Source organism: Zootermopsis nevadensis, unplaced genomic scaffold (genome assembly GCF_977971745.1).
Source record: "Zootermopsis nevadensis isolate Lab colony 2312 unplaced genomic scaffold, Znev_1.0 Znev_ptg000013l, whole genome shotgun sequence".
In the NCBI taxonomy this organism is placed as follows: Eukaryota; Metazoa; Arthropoda; class Insecta; order Blattodea; family Termopsidae; genus Zootermopsis; species Zootermopsis nevadensis.
This window is the reverse complement of record NW_028259145.1, coordinates 11,042,253-11,064,423: the sequence shown is the minus strand read 5'-3', so window position 1 is coordinate 11,064,423 and position 22,171 is coordinate 11,042,253. Positions and strand designations below refer to the sequence as shown.

At 38.2% G+C, this 22,171-nt stretch overlaps 1 protein-coding gene across 12 annotated transcripts in view; it reads left to right on the top strand.

The window, feature by feature from the left end:
* LOC110830769 (uncharacterized) overlaps window positions 1-22,171 on the top strand; it is a 1,002,197-nt gene that overhangs the window by 620,735 nt on the left and 359,291 nt on the right. The window contains exon 1 of one of the 12 annotated variants that reach the window (XM_087348623.1): window positions 19,168-19,313. The exons of the other annotated variants lie outside the window; for them this stretch is intronic. Within the exon in view, the coding sequence (XP_087204749.1) occupies window positions 19,260-19,313 (54 nt within the window). The 5' untranslated portion in view covers window positions 19,168-19,259. Of the gene's footprint in view, window positions 1-19,167; window positions 19,314-22,171 lie in introns of those variants that run through there. 12 annotated transcript variants of the gene reach the window in all.

The following is a 22,171-nucleotide window of genomic DNA, read 5'->3' as shown; positions in this document are numbered from 1 at the left end:
TTAGCGTCTATCAGCAATTTTATGTACTACCTGCTTTAACAATCAACAATTTTGAGTTTTCAGCCCACAAAGCATATTTGTCAGTTTCATATTTTTCTCAGAATAATCTAATTATTTCCTTCAACACCTCTAATCAAATTATATTTGTAATGGTTATGAGTTTTGTTCTCGTTGAGCTAGGAGCTTAATGTTTAAATATTGTTAAGACGAGCTTCGGCTACAAATGTTTAACATACGCGTATTGGATAATTGCAACATTTTGCAGTTTGTTACAATGTTAGTATTGATGTAGAATTTGTCTCACAATCACGTTTAAGAATTAATCCCTTGGCCTCTTCCGGTTACAAGGATGAAAACTCTTTCTTATAGATTCTTGTCAGACGTCGATAATATCGTCTGTCGTTGGTATATATTGACAGCACATCTTCTAAATTCTGTCTTCAGGCGTTCTTTATAAATGCTATGGCCATTTCTTCCTGACAGGTTTATATTATTCGACATTTTTCTCTGTGGAAATGTATTTCTCCTAGTTCCATTATTCTCATTTGCTTTCTGTTAACGTCCAACACTGAGATCGACATTGAAGTACTGATGTACTACTATTCTATAGAATTTTAATACACATTGTGAATTATTGTTGTGGTAATAATGCCTATTCCTTATTTTTTGTACATTATGGAATGTTTTCTTCGTTTATTTTTGGCATCAGTGATTTTATACAGGTACAGTAAAGGTTTATGAATGTGTTAGACCAGTAGTTCCCAAACACTTTTAATCTTGATGTGAATAAAAACGTTCGAGGCCCCCCAACCTTTGAAATGACTTACAATTTGATTTCAAAATAGAGTTTTTAAACATAATAACTGATAAATTTTAATAGTATAGGTCTGTATAAATTAGTTCTACTTTTTGTGGTATTTGTATGTTTGTAGTGTAATGTGGCCTTTCTTAGAAATGTGTTATATTTTTATTGTCTTTCAAAATCACGGTCATTGTGTCCTACTTTATTGACCCCAAAATTAGATTTTATTGGAACATTGTTTGTGATGTAATTGTTATAATCCACTACAATCCGAAAAGTGGAACTTCGTACTTTTATTTTGTACACGGAAATTTCTCGTATTTCAGTTAATTTCATTATTAAAATCATTTGTTTGGAAACATTTTCTTCACCATACATGATGCTGCCTGTGGAATTGTGCTTCTGGGCTCTCTTGTCTAAAAGTATAGCTTGATCAGGTTTCGCGGTCCATTTTGCCTGTTCATTGGTTAACACATGTGGACATCTGGCGTTGTCTGTTCTTGGAATCAGCCATCCCGGGGTGACAGAAGAATGTTAGCTTGCGTGGTGAAGAAATAACCTTCCAGGGCAGTTGTAGTTAGTTAGTTAGTCAGTCAGTTACCGGATAGTTGTTCCACATATCGCATATTTTCACCTCAGGACAAACGTACATTATTAATTCTTTGAATTCTAAGGCTCAACATTGTCTTTGAAGTTTCTGAAATTTCGGTCAGAGTGTTAGGAGCGGATGACGGATACACAGACAATCGGCAGCAACACAGAATAGCAAAGCGTAAGAGTTAACAAAGAAATGAGAGATACAAATAGGTACATGGAAACCTGGACAGCAAAACACAAGGAAAAGGAAAGGGGGAAACAAATGGGTAATGAGAAATTAAGTCGTAAGGTAACCACGGCTGAAAATTATAAATACGTGGCCCGGAGTTAAGAAGGAGTTAGCATCGGTTCCAGTTTGCATAACGTCGTGTCTAGTTTGCCCTGTTTAGAATACGCTGACGTTTCAATACATCCTTCTACTGAATCATTCTTGGAGACGTGTCCCTCGTTTCTATTTTTAGATTTCCTTATTTTGTAAGAAAATGTAAGCTTATGGTACCATTACATCCGTGTGTGTTCACTTCTATAACTTTTTAACCAGTGGACGGATATTTATTAAACTTTTATGAAAGTCACGCAACTGGAGGCTACTCAAACTTTATAGTTTTTAATTTCCTGTCAGTAACACCAATATGGCAACATTGACACTTTCCGAAGTCAGAGCGACGCTGGCTTTAACCTGACGTGAAGTCCTGAAATTCTGTGTGGCTTACGTAACTTTTGTTAAGGCCGTGGGAACTAAGCTTGGATCTCCATTTGTTGGAAATAACTAATTAAACATTTCAGATAGAAACGTTAAATTTTGCTTGGGACAGGTCATAAACAAAACTACAAATTGTTTATGAAATTATTTTGCCTGTTTAATAATTATTATAAGTAGACATGTCGATCGTGTGAAACTTTGAGGTTAGGTTTTGTCTGATGAATTTAACGTAATGTTGACTTGCCCCCCCCCCCCCCCCCGGGGGGGGGAGTGGTCATGTTAATCGTGTTATTCCAGCTAGCACTTAAAAAACTGAAAATAAAGACTTGTATATTTCGTGGTTCGGTGGTATTTCATACATTAAACACAGCGGAACGTGTCAGATAAAATACATCGTTGGCAATTCCAGCCAGCCAGGCTTTGCTTTATTCGCTGCGAGCATAGGTCTCAATTAGCTGGCATCTTATGTAATATGTACCTCCGTAATAAGGCTAAAGCAGGGCTGGACAAAATGAAAGTTCTACTTCCTGCGTAAATTTCACCGATGTAGTTTACAGATTATCAGTGCCAGAACATGAAACATTATATTTTTTATAATAGCTTCTGTTTATTTTCGAAGTTGGTAATGTGTAATATGAATTTCTTGTAATTATAGCCCGTTGTAATCATAGAGGTAATTTTCAATCATTGGTGTATCTAATAATGATCCTTTTTTACTTTCAACCCTTTTCAGCAATTATTGGCAAGGGAGCAAAGCAGGGTTAGAGCGTAGTTCAGATTTGCTACTAAAGAACAAAATGGTAACTGGCAAGCAAGCAATAATATTGTAGGCCTATGTATCGACACAGCTGCTTTCAAGGGATTCGACTTTCAGCACAACAGCGCGCAATTGAAGCTAGCTGGTGAGGCAAGCAGTCCCGCGTTCAACCTGATACAATTTGCTGTCAGATTCAGTGGCACCAACCACAGCTTGTCGATTCATTGCCACACTGCATTTGACTGCAGAAACTCGAACTGAAGGAGGCACGTCTATTGTTAACAACGTTTTCAGTAACATTCATTGAGCAGTATCTTATATAATTATTGCACTAGTTAGTTAATTAGCCCTATTCGGTTATTTATTTAACTATGATGTGTGTACCACAGAAAGAATTTAGCGTACATTGAGTTTGCAGGGTTATTGCTGAACTGGAAAGGAGGGCCTAATGTTTAAAGGCCTTCCTCTGCTGTTTGACGTGACAGGTAAATTATCTATAGCATATATCCCAGTTTTCAGTACAGTAGACGCAAGATAAATCCGATACAGATATACACGTGGCTACAGCACGCGGAGATAATCTGCTCCTTTGAATGCTATCGGATTTGAAATTGTTATGTTCAGCCTGTAGAAGTAGCACGTGCAGGTTAAGACGTATACCTATATTGGTAGTGTTTTATTTTTTTTCCCTTCAAAGTACAGTCCAGTGTAAATTCAGTGCATCAGTGTGCTACCAATTGAGTTTAAATCAGAATGGATTTTTTTTACATGCTCAGACACTTTACCGTCTTACACCCTCGTGGTTTTTCCATCTTCCTTTACCATTTTCTGTGACATAGATCACCCTGTGGGTTATTTTGCGTCTACTGCGTTTATAGGAATTCATTGGGGATGAACTCCATGTGAGATGCAGTTGTGTGTGTCATTGTTCGTTAAGTGTTGTGATACCAGCCCTATTATCATGAGGTCCCAATGGCGATAAATGGTGAAGATGCTGTTTTAGAAATTAAATTAACTAATGAGTTATAATAATTAAGTTTTTTGTTCTTGCACACTAACTTATATCAGTTAAGAGGTTAAGGTTCCAAATTACAGAGTTTTTACAGGTCCATGTAGGATATCTAATATAGGCCACACAGAGTTATAAGTTATGTGACATTTCAGCTGTTTCCTTAGAAATCAAAGTGTTGGTACTTTTAACTAATCAGCGACCATTATATGTGGGAATATTTCTCCCGTGTTACGAAATTTTAATCGCAGATTTTGTCGTTGAAACTGTAACTACACACGATCACATATTAGCGTTGTATAATAATGGAAACGTTATCAATAAAGAGCTTCAACAGAATTAGAAGCTTGAATGATCCAACTTCTCCTTGTTGTCTCTCTCTTATCTGATTTATAACCAGCTTCGTGCGGTAGTAATTAATTGTTATTTCTGAAATGGCATTTCCATCTGTCATTTCAACCATTCTGTTTTATCCCTAAATAATTGTTTTCCACTCGAGTGCAATGCTTGGTCTTTTGAATCTCATGGACAGTCGAATTTAGTTTCGAACTTTGACGTACTAGTTAATAAATCTGTTAATTAGTAATCGTCTATTCATATACGTCATGGGTCTGAAGAAATTTAGGACTCCATTTGTCACGGCTTCTAGCGTTTCCACTCCGACCGTCGAGGATTGTGGATTTCACTGAATCGGATGAGTAAGTGATAATAATGAAGTTTTCCCTTGCGATGTCAATAAATTGTTTTCGAATTTATTACATTTTAACTTTTTTAACTACTACTTAAATTTTATCACGTTTTGATTCAGTGAAATGTTTATAACACTGGTCCTAAATACGATGGAGAGCTCATTCTTTTACCAGTTGAAAGCTCTAAGTAAGGCTTTCATTAGAACATTATGCATAACATTTTGGAACGCAGAAACATTTCTACATTAACTTCGTCGTTTTTGTTGTTATTCAAAATGTCATGTTGGGACATTAACAGGATTATCAGATACGTATTTTTTTAACTAGAAGTTAGACACAAACTGTTGTTCATCTCTTGGAACAAAGATCATAGCTAAGCTACATGTAGGTAATACAACATTAATAAGAAAGGCTGAAGGGAAACCAGGCGGACTTGTTTATGAAACTATTAAAATTATTTTTTATTTAAGTAAGAAATATTACTTGTGTGAGTAGCTATTCAGTCTGTGAAGCCTGGTTTATAGTTTTTAATGCTGCAGTAGGATCCCTTTTCAGTGATATGTGCGACACGTTGCAGTTTCTGGATCCAATTCTGTAAGTTCTTTTGAAACTGGAACCAATAAAATGCCAGCATTTGATCATTCTTTCTGCTATTTACAGTTAGGTTTTTCTGACATCATCATCATGTTTGTGATTCGAGATTCATATGGCACTGTGACAGCTCTGAAGAATCGCATTTCTGACGTCTCCATATGCCTCATTTGTTCTTTCAAAACCGTGCAGAATTTTAAGTCAAATGTATAGTAAGGACCAGATTACGTGCTAGTGGTGAAGAGCAAGGTGATAAGCACTGCGCGCGCATCTCCACGCTTTTTCTACCTGTTCTACCCGGCCGTTCCGTGCACCGACCAGGCCGTGCAGAGTGCAACTATCCACAGAACTAGGGAGCTCAGCTGGCTAGAAACCTGGTCCCTACTGTACGTCGTCCGAGATCATGTGTCTTGTCTTGTAGTTGAAAATTAGACGTGATTGTTACCCCGATAGAGGCATGTGTGTCGGTTCAGTACATCTGAACAAATGCTAGGGATAATTCCTTATGCATAATAGGCATATTTCCAGACACCCTCGTTTCGCTGTAATATGATAATTTACTTATATCGTAAATGATTGAGTATATACAGTGGGCCTGTTTGTTTCTATACAGAAGTGATTTTCTGCAGTATTCTCGCTACTCTGTGCCCTCGATAGTGGCAGCGGCTTTGCTTTCTTCCCAATCGGCTTATCGAACCCAGCAGAGATTCACTGCGAAATGGAATGGAAGGAAAGGCAGGGAGGAAGCTTATGTGATATCCCGTCTCTTCGCCCTTCCAGCTTCTACGTTTTGATTGGGCCAAGTTCTCTGAAACCTCACTCCCACGTCCTCATACTGTCGGTCTCCGTCTATTTCAAAAGATACGTGTATTTTTTATCCCTTTACTATACCCGTGTGGTTTTTGTAAGTTTAAATCTTATTTCTAAATACTTTTTTAGCTCCAAATCCCAGAATTCACATAAGATTTTTTGGAATGTGATGTATGGAGAAGGTGCTAACCATGGTTTATAGCGGTGGTATACTATTTGGATGCAGCCTCTCGCTCCTTCTATGAAAGTACAGAGAGAGAGAGAGAGAGAGAGAGAGAGAGAGAGAGAGTTCCTGAACGACAGAGACTGATAGAGACGGAAGAAAACAGACTTTCCTGCTGACAAATTACGTAAAGTTTCGAAGCAAGGAATTGTAGTCCTATTCTTACACATTCAAATTCTGAACTTTTAAATTGTACGCAGAAGCAAGACAAACTTGTGTTTTCCATTTGATTGAAACTTCACTAGTTGTGAAAAATACGCACTGAAGTTACAATTTTCTTCTCAATGATTTAAATTCCATGGTTTCTGCGCTGCAGTAATGTAATAAAATATCAAGATCTGAAACTTAATAAACCTTATTTCAATTACATTACTTAAGATTAGAGTAACAGGAGAGGGAATATTTGACGATCATTTATAAATTAAATTTCTCACAATTCAGTTTAGTTCAGATCTTCATAATCCATTTATTGCCCATACTATATTTTCAATCGCCAGGCTGAGCGTGTCATTTGAGTAGGCCTAATTATGTATGCTGTGTGATGCAAAGCAGGAGAAAATCTAAGTGATTTATTTTGAGTTGCTGTTCCTAACAGTCGACTTGAAAAGAAATTTAAATTACGAAAAATTACGAGGTACGTTGCCTCTAACCTGTTCCTAAAAAAGTAACTCGTGAGAAACCCTCGAGCTAATTATAAATGGTGTCTTAACCACCGTAATTCAGGTAATTGACAGAAAGTCATTTTGTGTTAAATAACTACGTAAATCCATGGAGCAGTTATTGAGAGGTTAATAATACGTTTATCTAGTCAAGAAATCCCACCCCAAAGGTTCATACCGTGTTTACAAAAGCCTGCCTGAGGTCCCCATGCTTACCAAGGCCCAATGTAACATTTTGCAATGTACTGCTTTTTTACGGTGAGGACTCTGACCCCACCCAAGCCCCCAAAGTGGAGAACGAAGACCATTACGCACGTTTGGGGATCGCTCAGATAATTAAAGTCTGTGTGACTCCTACATTTTGATCTAGGGAGGCGTTACGTGTGTTCTAATTATCGTGTCAGCTGTCGCCGTCAGTCGTAGAACCACTTCCTAAGTTTTTGTAGCTACAGATGTCACTTCCATCACTTTGTCGATAAATGTTTCGACACAGCCTCGGAAAACAGATGACTGTGTAGTTTTGGAAGGTGTCATAAAACGTTATATTATATAGTTATTTTATACGTTTAAATATCATTTTATTTTGAAAATTCTTATAAAACATAGGTTTTCAACTGGTTACTAAATCTTTGTTCGTGGAAATGTGTTATGTGTTTTGTATGGGTCTAGTTAATTTGAATTGGCTTATTGAAAATTGGAAGGAACGTGTTTGGATTACAGGCTACGTGTGCTCCAAACAGGAACAACTTTCCGTCTTTGTGACACACCTAAAGATTACAATAACATTCATGTTAAACTGATATCCGCCTATAATAAACAGTTGTATAGAGAATTCACCGCTTACAACAGATTTCATAGGCCTAGATTAACATTTTAGACGGAATCGCCAATGATCCTACATAGGCAGGTAATATTAAGTAACGTAGGGACAAACGTGACTTTGAGACTTAATGTGACGCACATATTGTACCTGTGAAGAAGATGTTTTTCCTTTAAACTGAAGTACGTCTACAGGACTAGCAGTTTGAAAGGCGTAGGCCGAAACAGGATGGAATTGTTTACTTCTGTCTATGTATATTTGTGTGCATCACTTGTGAACAGAGACATCTGGGCAGAAGTTTCTAAAAACTCGGTGTGAGGACGAACAAGAGAGGACAGTGTGAAATCGGAGAACCTCAATGAGCTTCTATCCTCAGCGTGTTCTTCTTTCTCTTATTCGAACCTTGGTTACGGTTCTTGTATCAAGATCAGTAGCAGGACTTCAGGATGCGAAACTAGTTTTCCTCAAAGCTATCACAGAGCGATATAGGACAAGGGTGGAATAGAAGATGTGAATTTCTTTGATGTATCACGTGGGTCTGCTGTTTAGGTGGAACATATGCGACGATTTGTAAACTGAGCGAAACGGAGCAAGATTGGAGTGTGCAGTAGCTTGAACAACAGTTTCGATGGCAGAGTCGAAATTCTTATTCCTATCATACTGTATATTTTCTCGAAATTAACGAATTTTTATAGGTTTGAATACTGTATAAGGCACGATGCGTTTCGTGTAATCTCCAACTTTTACAAAAGAGCTTTGATCTCAACTGAATACTTACGACGTATGGTACACTCAAAATATATTTATGTAAGTGAGGTACTGCATATGAAACTTCGACGTAAAAATACTTGTATTGCAGTAGTTTTATCATACAAATCTGTCATGACACTCAAAATATATAGGCCTACATGAAGTATAATTCGGTGCTAATTTAAATACAAAACTGTAATTTACATTATTGCTTTGCGTTGGTGTGAAACTTGGTCTGTTGATGTGAAAATTGTGGCCGTGGCGTAGCTCAGGTGGTTAATCCCCGATTTCTGACCCGGGTTCGCTACCGTGAAAATCTGCGTAGAATTTATGGTGCTCCACGTTCTACGGTTTTATATCATCTGGGGGATACAAAACTGGCCCATTAGAGGCCAAGTTCTACACCCTATCGCAATAATAGCAGTAATAGGGGAAGAACATATATTTAGTGCCTTGAAAACAAAGCGCTGAATAATTTTAGGATCTAACAGAGACGAAGTATGTTACTTCGTCTCTCTGTAGTGTTGGATTTGGTTTCTATGCACTTTGTTTCTTCGGGTTCTTTATTTTGGGTGATAAAGCTGAGAGAATGGAAAAGTGGGGCAGTAGTTGCGTGTTTGGTATGAGTAATAAACAATTTTTGTCATAAAATCTTAAACGAAGAAACCACTTCGGGCAACAAGGTATAGCTGGGAGGAAATTATTAAGATTGGTCTTAAATAAATAGGGTGTCTATTTGAGAACTGCATTATGTGTGCTCAGAATGAAGTAAAGTGGCGGACTTGTGAGTAAGGTAGTGAAGCTTCCATTTCTATTTACAGACCGTAAATTTTCTACGTGACTATCACGTCTGATGAGGGACTCTTCCCAACTGAGTTGCTTATGAAATTTCTCGAGGAATATTTCCGACAGGAGAAGTCTATGTTTGAAGGTTTTATTTTATTTTAGCATTTTTGTTGGTTACGTATGTATGTATTGTTTATAGCAATGTCGAACGTATCCTGCTCCTACTTGATAATCAAATTTATTTTATTTTTTTGTAGTTCTTTGATATTTATGCTGTTATTAGCTAATCAGTTGTGCTCAGTTCTTTGTCGGTAATCAGTTTATCCATTTAACTCCTTATACTCCATAGCTCTATGTATTTTACTCTGTTTTAGCGCAATTATGATAAAATTAATTATTTATTAATCTTTTTTAACTCACTTTCCTCTGTTTATTCGAATTCTACTTTTATTGGCACTAATATCTGCATTATGATTATCTTTACAACCTTTCACATTTCATGAAAGTTGTAAATAAAACGTTCAGTTTTGCTTCTGTTCATTTTTAGAGACTACGTTTCACTTCTACATATTAATGTATCTAGTGGCGCCAACTTTATGAAGTTTTATACAAATTACTGTCCTCACTGTCCATTTTATCAACTTTATCATCCCACCTACCGCTTCTAATGGATGTAACTTCTTTCTTTCTAGCTTCACTTTAAAATGTAATGTGGGGGTGAGAAATATATAGTCTGATAACACGTATTGATTCAATCTCAACATTAACTGTGTATAATCCATCATAGCGTCGTAGGGTGAGATAAAACGTGGGCATACTTGTGCAGTTTCTATATATAAAAACACATATGAAACCAACTGTTTACATTTTAAAACACATTGTGCCAGACGCGTTTAAACCTCATGAGGCGTATTAAATCAGTCCATAAAATTCATATAGTTCATACAATAATGTGTTGTCACAATAAACTGTGTATAAAGATGATGCCCTCCTCCTTTAAGTCATGTCCATAAACCACACTTTTGTAATACCACACTTTATGGTTTATATTGCACACGAACTGGTGTGTTATCCCATTGAGTCGCCTAAATGCGTTGGGTCTTGTCGTTCTATTCGAGGTGGAGGCGTTCTTGTGCTGCAGCACTGTCTAATGACTGACTGAAGTCTCTTGTGGTTTGCGTTGTCCACCGTGGGCCGTGGCCATTAAACGGCTATACCCGAAATGATTCCTGTCCGGTGAATATACACGAAACTCATTGTACGAAAAGTAGGTTTATTTTAATTATTTGACTTTGTGAAAACGAAAATAATATAAAAACTATAGGACTGTTTGAAAAATTTGATTTTGATTAACATTAATTTTTGTTTGTATGATCTTGTTGAAAGTATTTATTAAAAATAAACTTTGAAATAATGAACAAATAATATTGAATTGAATTGAATTTACTATAACCCTGTGAAGCACGAAGTTCATCTAAAGAAAATTTACGAATTAAGTTTATAGTTTTGAAACACAACACTTTTTAATTACAGTTAATTAACGGCTTTTAAGGAAATAATATCTCTTTATTCTGAAAATAAATTAATGTCGGTGTGGGTGTAAACGATATCGATGTTTCAAATTCGTGTGCATTTATTGTTGTTTTATAAAGACGTAGCTTATGAAGTCTTGTGCTTTTGGGTGACAGGTTATTTACGTTCACTTTTGCATTTTAGGGTAGTTCGCAAAGAAGATTTAAGAAATTTTTGTGCCTCCAAATTACAATCTCTTTTTAAAAATCAGAACTGCAACAATTCTACTATATTTTCTGAAATAGGATTTTATTTTATTGTTATTCCGTTATAACGGTTTATGCTTTGCAGGCCGTAACAGTGGATCTTTATGCATTTGGTTTGGCTTCTAAGACGGACGTTCGACCCATTGAAATGCCTACATAGGATATTACAGGTGAGAAAAACTCAGACATACATCCATGACCCTGAATTGGATTCGAGCCATCGATTTTAGGTCGTATTTTAATATTACAATTCAGCAAGTGCAGTATTCGTCTCTGCTGCCGTGTTACCCGTTTTTTCCACAATACGGGAACCGAAATAATGCAATTCTAAGCATGTTCCATGAGTATAATTGCAGCTTCAGTCTTACAAATTCATGACGACGTAAGAGATGCGTCGCACTAAATAGCGGACGTGTCTGTTACAGAACAGCAATAAACAAGTCTTACAAGAATGTTAAGTAACTACAGCTAAAGCCACACGTCGACGAAATCATTTATAAGAGGCAATTCCCTTTCAGTTCTTGCAGCTGTTGAGAACTATAAAATTGCGGAGCCGAATGTTGACGTGATTTATAACAAGTATTTTGCTTTTGAATTGGTCAGTATTTTAAGGACTGAAGTAGGCTGTAAATGTTTTAAACTTTTCATTTAATTTGTATGACTTGAGCTACATTCTAGGAAATAAAATTCGATCTTATATCGCAGCTTATCCGAATTACTCTCAGGTATCTTATGTAAACGAGTTTTAAAATTATTTTCATAGTTTTATGTAAGTTATATTCAAATAAATGGACCTTAAGGGTAAGGTTTTCTTTCGGATTCAGAATTCGAAAAGTTATTTACTATCCTGTGAGACAGATTTTAAATTTACACAGAATTAATTGAGCCTGTCGTGGTGCCGTATGCATACTTGTCCTGAAGGGTTCAGTATCAGACGCTCTTGTTAATGTTGCGCTAAAGCAAAAAATGTATTTGTTTTGTCAACTTACCGTCACTCGACATCGACTCCAATAACATATTATTCAAAAACGGAACATATTTTTTTTCTGTTAAACTAATAAACGGAACGGATTAAATCTTGTTTTAGACATTCTTAGGTGTTTTATATGTATTTCGTTAAATTTAATAAACTAGAGCAGAGCACTCCTTTCGGAACGCCTCGGGGGGGGGGGGGGGGGGGGTTGGTCAAGTTTGTAGAACGCAACCAACCTTGTGTAAGAAACTAAACTAACCCCCCCTTTCGGGTGGGGGGTTAGTTTAGTGCCTCATTCAAGTGTTTAACCCTTGAGTAAGAAACTAAACTAACCCCCCCCCCCGAATGGGGGGTTGATTGCGTTTTAAAATCTTGAGTAAGACACTAAACTAACCCCCCTTCGGGGGGTTAGTTAAGTCTCTCATTCAAGTGTTTTAACTCTTGAGTAAGAAACTAAACTACCCCCCGAATGGGGGTTAAAACACTTGACCAGCCCCCCTTCGGGGGGTTGGTTGCGTTTTAACCCTTGAATGAGTAGTATGACTTGAATGAATATTATTATTAATATCAGATTACCTTGTTGGTGTTGGTAACGTCTTCTTTAACGTGTCTTCATTCTTAAATAGTTAAATGTCGCTGTTCGGAGGCGATGTGCTGCTTCTGGAGCAGTGATAATGCGACTGGCTTGGTAGTTGTTGATCTCGTTGTTGGGAAGCTTTATATTTGTTTATTCGGCATTGTTGATGACGTCATTTTTTGACGACAACGAAAATCACAAATTTCTGTAGTAGATGCATGCCTTCCTGTATTTGTGGAAAATATTCATTCATTATTTTCAAAGGTTTATGTATGTATGTATGTATGTATGTAGTATGTATGTATATGTATATAAAGGTACGGGGTGAGCACGAAATAACTTTACGTATTCATAAGCATACAGAAAACAAATGCAGAGTGCTTAGAACTGGGCATCCACACCAGTGGATAGAAAAACTCTCAAAGTTTTGTTTACAATGACCCCGGTGATTATTCCGCGCCTCCTTTAGATGCTACTAATGTTGAAAGTGGCTACCCACAACAGAGGAGTTGGATTTTTCTGCAGTTAGCGAAGAAAGAGTCTGTAACAGCTGTTCAATGTGCATTTCGCACAGAATTTCACATGGAACCACTCATCCGAATATCCATTTACGGTGCAGTCTTTGCCAGAGTTAAGGCAGCGTATTACAAATGCCACAGCGTCCATCAGGAGGGACGAGCTCGATTATCGTCTCGACATTTGCCTTGTGACTCGCAGCGCACATATCGAGTCTCTGTGAGGTGTGTAGGGAACTTTGACAGGTTTCATATCGACTACTGTAGGCGCAAAGTCTAATTACTCCGCATTTATTTTCCGTATCGTTTTGAAAATGTAAATTTGTTTGTGCTCACCCGGTATATGATTGTATAGTATTAAGAGATTACTTATTTTAAAGCTTCCCAGGCGACTAAGCATTTATGATGAATTTGTGAGTATTACGTATGTGGTGGTAGTGTATGAAAGAGGTTATATTCGGTTTCATATAGACATACGTCAGTATATTGTGCGTACAGAGTAAATAAATGAAATTATGAAGAACATGACGTTGCTCTGTCTGTTACACTGTTTGCAAATTTACTATGGTTAAACGTAGAAATACATCTATAATTATCAACCGAATGTTGCGGCCGAGTGATTAGGAGTTTTACTACGTATTACGGATAACCCTGGTTCAAATCTCGGATTGTATACCGGCTGTCAAATGTTCCATGGCTGTACTCAGGTATTCCAAGCATATACCAGTATTATCTTAAAATTTGGCATGACCGCTTTCTTTGACATCCTATCCAATTACTCACAAGTTATTCTAACACTTAGTGCCACAAGGTGATCTATTACAAGAGCAAACAGCCCGTTGATTAATTAATTTCATTATTTATAATTCTCACTGTGTCCTCTCTGACGTAGGATATCTACGGAATTTTTATGACATCGAATGTTCCTGTGGTCAAGGAAGTGTAATGTTTTAAGAACTCTTTTAAATACATATCTCGCTGTTTTATAACGTTGAATGTTACTTGTCGCAAAACGACGTAAATAATTTATCTCCATTGAAATGGCAAGTTTTAACAGTTTTTATGCTGGTTTTATTTGCCGTTTTTCGGTTTTTGGTTTGTAAGTGTCGATTGTAACGTCGATAAAATTATTTGTTATTTACAGAAAAGTTGTAAAATGAACGAAAGATAGGAAGGTAATATTTGTATCTTCGTTCCTCTATAATTTTTACTACCCAACGTAAATTCTGACACTTCTGCGGTGATATCTATAATTGTGGTTCGTTTTACAATTTGTTTCTTTGTGTAATAACTTAATGCGAAGGCCAGTGAAGTATCAAGGTCACATATAATTCATTGGGGAAAAAATGTTTGTACCGAAATATCTTCTCGCCTTTTTTTTAATTCTCAAGCGATTTATATTTTTATCTTGAATTGGTATAAAACAGCAAGAGAAGTATATTTTACCGATATTACTAAACAACAAAATTGGTGCTATAAGAATCAGGTCACCAGTATTTGTTAGTGACATATCTCGTTCATAATATTGAAAAGATTGTCTACTATGCTCACATTTCTATCTGATATTTTCTTCTTTAAAATCTTTCTCCAGTGTTGTGTAAGTACGTAAGATACGTAATTACCTATTGCTTAATCTTCTTAGAGGTAATATTTAATGATAACAGGCCTTTTTATTCGTAATTTTAACCGTTATATTTTGGTAGTGTTAAGTGCTTCAGCGCTTTGCAGTGAAGTACTGTCGTTAACTATGCCGGTCACGCACGCACTGCGCCACAGCTAAGGGTCTTAACTAAGCTGACGGGATTGTGAAACATGCACCGAGGTTGTCGGGCTTTCATGCACGGGTATGAATACCAGATAGTCCTAATGTAGGACACTGTTACTGGAACCACCTCGCCACTTGTTCCCATATCCGAAACAACTTCTGCTTTTCTTAAGCTAACTGGATTGAATTTTTAAGTTGTCAAAATGACATGACCGTGATTTCAATTTATAAATAAAGACTATTTCACAAGAAGTCGTTTGCAGTATTTTCCTCCTTAGTTTTCTTATTTATTTTCCCTTTTTATCGCGACTTTCTTAGACCTAAGAATTTTGAGATTTTTGTAAAGGGTTTCACAGACCGTTTATCTTTCCTACAAAATTGTAATGAAGACATTTACACCACAGAACATTTATCACAGTGAACCAGGTTACCTCAATTTTAAGTTAAGTTTAACTACCGAAGTGTTGTTCTTACTAGCATTAATTTTGAATTCGCGGATTAGACTGCGTAATGCCTATTCTAGTCACAGAATCTCATTATCATTTCCTTTGTCTTCCTCCTGCCATCCGCTCTGTAGCTTTATAATTTTATGGTAATTTTTCCACCTGTCTTGATCCACAGCATGCAGCATCTTCCTGTTTTGGTAATAGGTTGAGTTATTTTGAAAGTCTATAATTTTGTGCTGCCGAGTATTCACGTTGAATGTAAATATCTTGTAGCGTTGGTTAAAAATGACCGAATGAACGACTTTTCAGGAAAGATCTGTTCCCCATCATTGAGGATGTATAACTCTATATCAAAGCCCGATTCCCGTTACAACTGACGGCCAGTCGGTCTTAGTGTCGAATCGCTGTCGGGACTCATGAACATATTTTAAGTCAAGGGTCTGACTGTTACAGTGCGTCGTTATGTGGCATCTCTTTGACAACCAACCAACCAAAAAGCTAACTAAGGGCGGAGTCCTGCGCAAGCGCCAGACATCGTCCCTTCCTAGGTAACACCAATCCTGCGTACGAAACGCATTGCTGGAAATGGTGAACAGAGCCTTAAAATTGAAACGGGAATTTTGCTAACGCTAACGGGGTTCCTTCATGGCGGGAGCCCCGACCATTCAAACTAGGGTCTGTTGTTAAACCAACCAACCAAAAAGCTAACTGAGGGCGGAGGCCTGCGCAAGCGCAAGCATCGTCCCTACCTAGGTGAAACCATTCCTGCGCACAAGGCGCATTGCTGGAAATGGTAAACAGTCTTAATATAAGAAACGGAAATTTTGCTATCGCTAACAGGGTTACGTCGTGGCGGGAGCCTCGACCATTCAAACTGGGATCCGTTGCTGCTGATGGGAGGTCATCCCGTCAGGCAAGTTGTCCAAAGGAATTTGGTTGGTTGGATCTCCGGGGTTTGAACCCAGAGAGGGAGGGGCCGTTTCGGCTGAAGGCCTCTTTGACATGGGGGGAAGATCACTTCAGCTGATGGCCTCCGTGATCGGGGTGGGGGTGGCGGGCCGTGCCCCTATTAAGTTATACCCTGGCATTCGCCTTACAACTGAGGAAAAGCACGGAAAACCTCAGTCAGGGTAGCCGAGTAGTCTAACCACTCGTTGTGCCGACTTGGCCGTCTTTTGGGGACGGTATGTCATTATATATATTCCAGGAGTCCTTATTCGTATCTGAGCGCGAGCCAATAGGGGGATAGTGGGCGGAGTCATGTGTTTGCTTCGCTTGGCCTTGTCTCCATATTGGTGTGGCTGCGTGTTGCTTGATCATGTTAGTCACCCGGTAGCGGGACCGACTGAGAGTGAAGCACATGGCCCTGGTAAAGTTTTTTGAGGGGTAGAGGTCAAATTCGATCTCGATAGCCTTTTATTACGCAGTACACACATTCGGTTGTCTTTTTTAGGATGGAGGAGTTGCTGAAATTGATGTTTTCTGTTTCAAATTTGTAATCCGCCACAGAAAACGTCTTTGAGTAACCCAGGCGTATATCTCATGTGTATCACGACTGGCTTCGATGGTTCTGCCATTTTGTTCAACATATATGTTTCTGCATCAGCAGGAAACACAATAAATGCACTCGAAATTTAGGCCCAATTGTCTTTTATGGGTCTCTTTCAGTTGATTGTCCAAGAGGCCTGCCTTGAACGAATTCTTCATTCTACTATTGTTCCGTACTTATCTGTCTCCACTCCACAAGATGTGCGACCTGAATGTTATGCTCTTCGTCCCAAATCAGGGACTTCGTATATAACCCGGAATCTTGGCTGGTAAATTCATCTTTTAATGCACAGTACAACTAAACGTTTTAAGGAAACTTCTAGTCATAGTACCTATACGCGACATTTAAATTTTATATAGTGTTGTAAGGTCCTTTGCACATCAACAGTTTCTGAAAATATTACGAAAGTTCAAAAACAGAAGAAATCAGACGTGGTCGGACGAAGGGATGAAGCGATTTAATGCTGAGGTTAAGTACGTAACGAACGGACAGCAGGGTGTGCCCAGAAGGCGTTCTTAGATTAATGTTTTGTTGAGTTTAACATATTATTCTTAGTTTCGACGTGTAATCGAAACGACAAGCCAAACTATTATTAGAGGAATGTTCTAGAACGAATGACCTACATTTGAATGATAGTTTTTCTGTAGTCACTTCTTACACAAGAGTGTTTCATTTAAATATTTCTGACTTGACATCTGTCTCTATTTTTGTGTTATACATTCTCAACACTGGTTCGTACAACGGCTTTGTAAAACCAAATTAAAGTAACTATGTGTGACTGGTCGGTGTGTCTGCACTAGAGTAATGAGTGACCAACTTTTGGATGACAGGCCGCATGCGACCCTCAGGAAATTTCCCTAAACGAAAACATGTTACGCTCCTACTTGAAAAGAGGACAGTTCTTACTTTTAAGAAGTGAAATTTATATTTTGGGTATGTATTCAAGACAGACTGTGATTTATTAATATATAACTGTATGAAGAAGAATATGACTGTGTGTTGTTTCTCAAAACTGAAATAACGTTTGACGGATTTGAATAAATTATCTGGAGACGAACTGATTTTCAACACGTTACAATAACTAAGAACGCCTGTCGGTTACGTAGTTTTTTGAAGTCTTGTCGTGACATTGGGGCTATGCCACAGCTGAGGCGGCAAGCCGATCGCTTATCACCGTTGAGACCCAGCTTCAATACCGGATACCTTGAAGTAATCGTAATGGACGGAGTTGCATTGGAGCTGGCCCCTTTTTCGGTTTCTTCTGTTTCCCTGTGATAATCATCATCTTACCATTGCTTCTTAGCCATATATTACCTCTGCGTAAGGTGTGTGATAGCCCTGACTAAGCAAAATATTTTCATGCCCTCCGCCCTAAATCAGGGTCTTCATCTCAGACCAGGCATTTTGCTGGTCTAGGAGTAAAAATGTGTTTTAATTTATCGTGACGGAAATATCTCTTACTCTGAGGAGAGACATAGGGCAGGTTTATTTGAAAACATATAACTCAGAGGGTATTTGGACTACAACTGAATTTACGAACTAGGAAATAGAGAAAATTACACAACAGTGATCTCCAAGAATTTATGTTTCTACTACCGAGCAGATTCCAGTAGCGGAAGACATGAATTCGTGAGGTGCTTGGTTTGAGTCTGAGTCGTTACTAGCTGTCCTCGTGTAGTTTAGTTGTTTTTAGTGTTTTCAGACTAATAATAGGCTTATCATATCTTGAACTACTCACCTTTTATAAGATGGTATGTAGGCCGTACATACCAGTTAAAAGAAACTTCGAATGTAACTAATTACTCTTTTAATTTTACCTTCTCTGAGGTAATTTGTCAGTAAATCCCGTTGTTATTATACGCAACAGGAGTTTGGAGAGTGGCTGGAAGTGATATAACTTGTTGTCGGATATATTTAGCAGGAGTTACACTCCAAGATGAAAGATATTAGAAAGTACTAACAAATAAATACAGGAAAAATTTTAAACTGTAAAATGATTGTTGAGGGAATGCGAAAATTAATAAAGAAAATGTTCTCCAAAATAGAGTTTTGAATATTATTATCGAAGAAGAAGAGGAGACGATGAAAGACCTGTACAGTGTTTCTTGACCAAAGAGAAATTTAACTAGAATTAAACAAGCCGTTAAGATTAGTCCTTAAGTCTGATAATGATTGATATATTATTGAATAATTGTTTATGTTATTGGTACCAGTATAATGGCTTTGGTTGTATTTGGGGAACTTAATGGATTTGCTTCTTATGAAAAACACAATTGCCCCTTTGCTCCAACCCGACAGTGCACTTGATTCTGGTTAGAAAGTGGACTCCCCTGATTCAGATGTTACTCAGTGTCTCGAACTGACAGGCGGTCAAGGTCCATAGCAGATAGAAGACATGGAAAAATGGACCGATGAGATGTTTGGCAAGAAAGAACAAAACACGCCCATCGTGATGCCAGGATGCTGAGAATAGACAAGAGTGAGGTAGACACATCTGGATCGACCCAACGGAACGTACGGAAAATCAGTTCATTTGCATTGTTTCCATTGGACATAAACTTAGTTGCGCGAACTCATAATTTCACATTTTCTCATTTTAATGGGTTATTATTACATAACATGCAAATGGTCATGAATAATGTATTTGCATTTATTTTAAATGAAGTTCTCGTGTTCTGTGTCCCCCAACATTTCCCTGAAGGGACTATGGGAAGACACATCCAATGTTGAATTTTTCCGGAGGACAATCGACCCAAAGGCCTCGTGAATAGGATGCAGATGTGCCTTCCGACTTGCGTTTATGATATGCGTGATGCGGTCATATTGCTTGGATCTCGTTTACAGAAATCCTTGTTCAGTGATTTTGACACATGTCCCCTTTGTGACTCGTCAGACTATCTTGGAAGACGGAAAAATATTGTGCGTTGTGTCGCCACTAATAAACCGACATGGCTGCTGTAGTTGCTATATTTAGGAGTTATAAATTTTTAAATCGGACGATCTGTTAAATATGTGGCTAAACGTAGAACATTGTAAATTTATTTTATGTTTTGAATTTTGGGACTTTAACCGAAAACTCTTGTCATTCTGTCATCCGTGTCTCAGCATAATCCAAACACAGCCTCGAAGATAGAGTATACATAATGGACTTGTGGTGTAATTGAACCAGTTCTTCTGCGTTACTGATACTATAAATATTCAGAATAGGCGTCATGGTTAATTTGCCTCAACGTTTCGCATTCTCGTACGGCACTAATGGAAGAAATGAATGATGTTCAGAAGAAACTTTTTTTAAGTTGTTGGTCCTGTGTGCGAGTTATATTTATCTGACACCGTCTCTCGCTTGCACACCTTCATTTCTCTCTGTTTTGCCAGTCCTCATTCTTAGAGCTTCTATTTTCTTATTATTGTTTTATACCAGTCGTTCATATTCTCTTAGACCCCTTAATCTTATTGGTTGAAACAGCTCGTTTCAGGCACTTTGTCATTGATTTCCACGTGCTATATTATTGTATTTTGGTGTCTCTATAGAATGTGTTTAGTCAGTGCTTTAACCGTTTGTTAACGACAGTGGAGGTATGCACATTCGGAACTTTTAGAATTTTCCTGGCCCAGCCCGATGACCAATTGGCCCGACTTAGCCCGAATCCTAATTTTATCTTAAAATATTTTACCCATACCCCCAGGTAAGCCCGATTCCTTTTATTCCAGTTAGAATTAAGCCCAGTATATTTACAATCTGCCCTGAATATTGAAAAAAATATTTCGTATTTCTTTTAATGCATAAACGCCAGTAAATTAATTATTTAACGACACTCAAGACCATCTGAGGTTATATTGGCATTTGAGGAATGGTACAAAGATATCGATGCTAAGTTTGTAAGATGTTATCTCAAACTGTTTCTTGGAGGGGACAATACGAAAATCCCCTAGAAAATCAAGACAGCGAAATTTTTTTCTGAAGCCCGACTGTGTTATGGGTATGAGATGTCGCGACTACGAATACCTTTTCTTTGCGAGAATGGAATGGACCGAAATGCTCCATGTAACTTGTGATTTCTGACGTCAGAAGTCGTCCTCGACTCGAACACTATCTGTGCTACCAGGCGCAAGCCCAGTCTTCGGGCCGAAGACCAAGGGTAAGCCCCGAACCCATGGAGACCTGCAAACCACAAAATCTTTCTTGGGAGAGTTTTAGGTTTGCGGTTACTTCCGAATGATCCCGTCCAGCCGCCGAGTGAAAATGTTTTTCATCCTCCGAGTTAATGCTATGCCATTCTGACACACAGGAATACGACGAGAAGCCTGAGGCAGGATGCCTAACTTGGAGTTGAACTCCAGACCCTCTGAATGTAAACTGCGGTATAGAGCGTTTAATCTCTCCGCTCTGCAGGTCTCTCCGTTGAAGCGTTAAACCGGAACAATAAACACTTTAAAGGGCAGGGCGTGTAAACATTGATGTTTTGATTGGCTGCCTGCATGTAATGACGTTGGCGCATATATCTGAGAAAGTTTACTGTTAATGAATGTTAGACTACTTTATTACACCTATCGTTATACGAAGTTCACGTCTTAAGACGGTTTTGTGCATTATGAAATATTACGTGAGCTAGATACGATCCTATAGGATTTGAAGTGAGTCTGAAGATGGCTGTCTTCTGGGTTGTTGCGCGGTGTAGTCTGGTACAAGTTTGCCGACGTTTCAGAGGTCCATACTGCCTCAGTTATCATTCTTCTACCAGACTACATTTAGACACGACCCCTTTTCGTTTAACTCAGGCATGTATAGAGAAACCAGAAGGCAAAATTACTCTTATACCTAACCATCATACGATGGAGGCGGACGTGATATAAGGACTTAAAGCTAAATTTTGGAACAATATGGAGATGAGAAATCAGTTATGTGTTGCGGCCGATTTGCCCCTGCTAAAGAAATATCCTGTACTGAACGATAGGAAAATGAATGGCCCATGTAGGCAGGGGTAAGAAGACCGACTATTGTATTTTGATGTGTCTCGTTCTTAACAATGGGATGAATCTTATCACCTGTTACGTCGTTTGGTATGTTCTGACACCGCGCTCTGCTGACACTTGAATGCAAGGTATGACTGACTTCCGCTTTGGAAACCGTTCCGTGCGCATTCAGGATTATATGTGTGGATGGGCGCTTTATCAACCGCAGGAACTATTTAGCATCAATGCAGAATTGCAGTTTCTAACACCTTATCGTACGATACCTAGGCGACCCGTTCTTCAGTGCCTGAGCATCTGCGGGTCACAACATTTCGTTGGCTCTGACCTACAGACAGTTGGTAGGACTCCTTGTTCGAGTGTATATCTTACCATACGCATATTAAATATAATACGTGTGA